Genomic DNA, 2,012 nt, shown 5'->3' with positions numbered 1-2,012 from the left:
TATTCTCCTACCGAACATCGAGTTTTTGTTGCGGCTAGTGCACGTTCTTAGAGAAAGAATTTCTCGAGAACAAGACAAGTAATAGAACCTTCGAGCTGTCGGAGGTTCCAGAACCAACAACCGAGTAACAGATAGAGGAAGTTGTTCCTCCAACTGATGATACGGTTAATATTCCTGAGGAACCTAGGAGGCCGGGTAGAGTCTCTAATCCTCCGGACAGATACATTGGTATGGTCGAGGAGAATGACGTTTTACTCCTGGAGAGTAATAAACCCGCTACCTATAAAGGTGCCATGACCTGTTCCGACTCAAAGCTATGGCTCGAAGCCATGCAATCCGAGATGGACTCCATGTACGAGAATAACGTATGGAACTAGTTGATTTACCTAATAAGGTAAAACCTCTATAGTGCAAATGGCTTTACAAAATAAAGCGTTCTGTAGATGCGCAACCAGATACCTATAAGGCACGACTAGTGGCAAAAGGTTTCACTCAAGTGCACGGATTGCATTATGATGAGATTTTTGCACCTGTAGTCATGCTACGTTCCATTCGGACAATCTTAGCGATTGCCGCCTGTCATGACTATTGATACCCGTCTTGAGGTGTCAAAAATAATATTTATAAACTCCAAATACAACTATAGCTAGTGGTAAGCTGGGCTTGGCACAGATTATGTGGTGTCAAGAACATTCTCAAACCTTTTATGTATAATGAGCAGTGGAGGAATACAGGTATATAGTACACTGTGAGGATGGGTTATCAGTGGTTAGAACAGGCAGGAGTTGATGTGCCCTGGTATCCATGGGTTAGTAATAGGATCATGGCTCCTAAGCATGAATTTTTCATGTGGCTAGCTGTACAGCAGCGTCTACTTACTCAGGACAGGATGGTGAAGATGGGTTTTCTTCAATGCAACGTCTGCTGGTTATGTGGGCAAGAGGAGGAATGTCATCAACACTTGTTTTTCTCCTGTACTTATAGCAGGAAATGTCTAACATTAGTTGAAAGTTGGCTGCAGATCTGTATTCCAGTTCAAGATGTAATGGAGTGGTGGTTTAAGTATAGAAATAGATCTCTGTTGGTTAGGCAAGTGCTTGCTGCAAGAATAGCCTATCTAATGTATGAGATATGGCATGCCAGGAATAGAAGTCGTGTAGAGAGCATTTTGTTACTTCCCACTGTACTAGTCAGACAGGTACAGAAGGGGATAGTATTGAGATTGAAAGTTCGAAATGTAATAGGCAGTACTAGTAAAGTTAACCTATGGTTAGAACGAATTTGTAATGGTGTAAATTAACTAAGGGCTATCTCCCTAGTTAATCAATTGTTCGGGTTATGCTTAATATAATACTTACACTTTCCCAAAAAAAAAAAAAAAAAAAAATCGGTCTAAGGTAACAATAAGGTGGGGGTTTGATTGGATTTGGTCTACAACTAATGAGCAATAAAATAAAGTGAACTAAGCAAACAGATGAAATCAAGTATAAAAAGAGGTACTAGGATGGTTGGTTCGTTATAGTTTCAAGGCAAAGATACTAAACAGGTCCAAATCGAACACATGTGAGGCGGGAAACAAGAGGTCCTCTCGGTCCACTCTTAACAGATAGCATCTTTCGATCTCGCTATCGGTCCCTAATATCACTAATACTGACTCTCGTCCTGAAAAGTGACTAATAATCTAAACTTTACCTATCTTTCGATCTCAGCACAGTTTAGTCATTTTAATTGGTGATCTAACAACTTTCCCTATCTTTCGATCTAATGGGTCAGTCATAAATTAAGCATCTAACTGGTCGCATGCATTCGATTCGTTAAATACAACATTAAAATCAATTAAAACGAAAGGTAACCTCACATGGTCAGTCGATCGACCAGGTATGGCAGTCGATCGACTGACACGCGATTTCAGTCCAAATTAATACTACGCCGCCTACGCTATAATTCCCCTACATCCTAGCACAATTGATTTAGCTACTCATGGCTATGGCTAAAATAACAATAATATTGAC

At 40.3% G+C, this 2,012-nt stretch overlaps 1 protein-coding gene across 1 annotated transcript; it reads left to right on the top strand.

Moving 5' to 3' along the window:
• Positions 1-754: 754 nt before the first annotated feature.
• Positions 755-1,300, top strand: LOC141632470 (uncharacterized). The gene has a single exon (XM_074445017.1). It carries the CDS (start codon positions 755-757, stop codon positions 1,298-1,300), a length of 546 nt encoding a protein of 181 aa, XP_074301118.1.
• Positions 1,301-2,012: the final 712 nt, after the last annotated feature.

The sequence above is a fragment of the Silene latifolia genome, chromosome Y (assembly GCF_048544455.1).
Source record: "Silene latifolia isolate original U9 population chromosome Y, ASM4854445v1, whole genome shotgun sequence".
NCBI classification, from domain to species: Eukaryota; Viridiplantae; Streptophyta; class Magnoliopsida; order Caryophyllales; family Caryophyllaceae; genus Silene; species Silene latifolia.
This window is presented reverse-complemented; position numbering and strand designations above follow the sequence as displayed.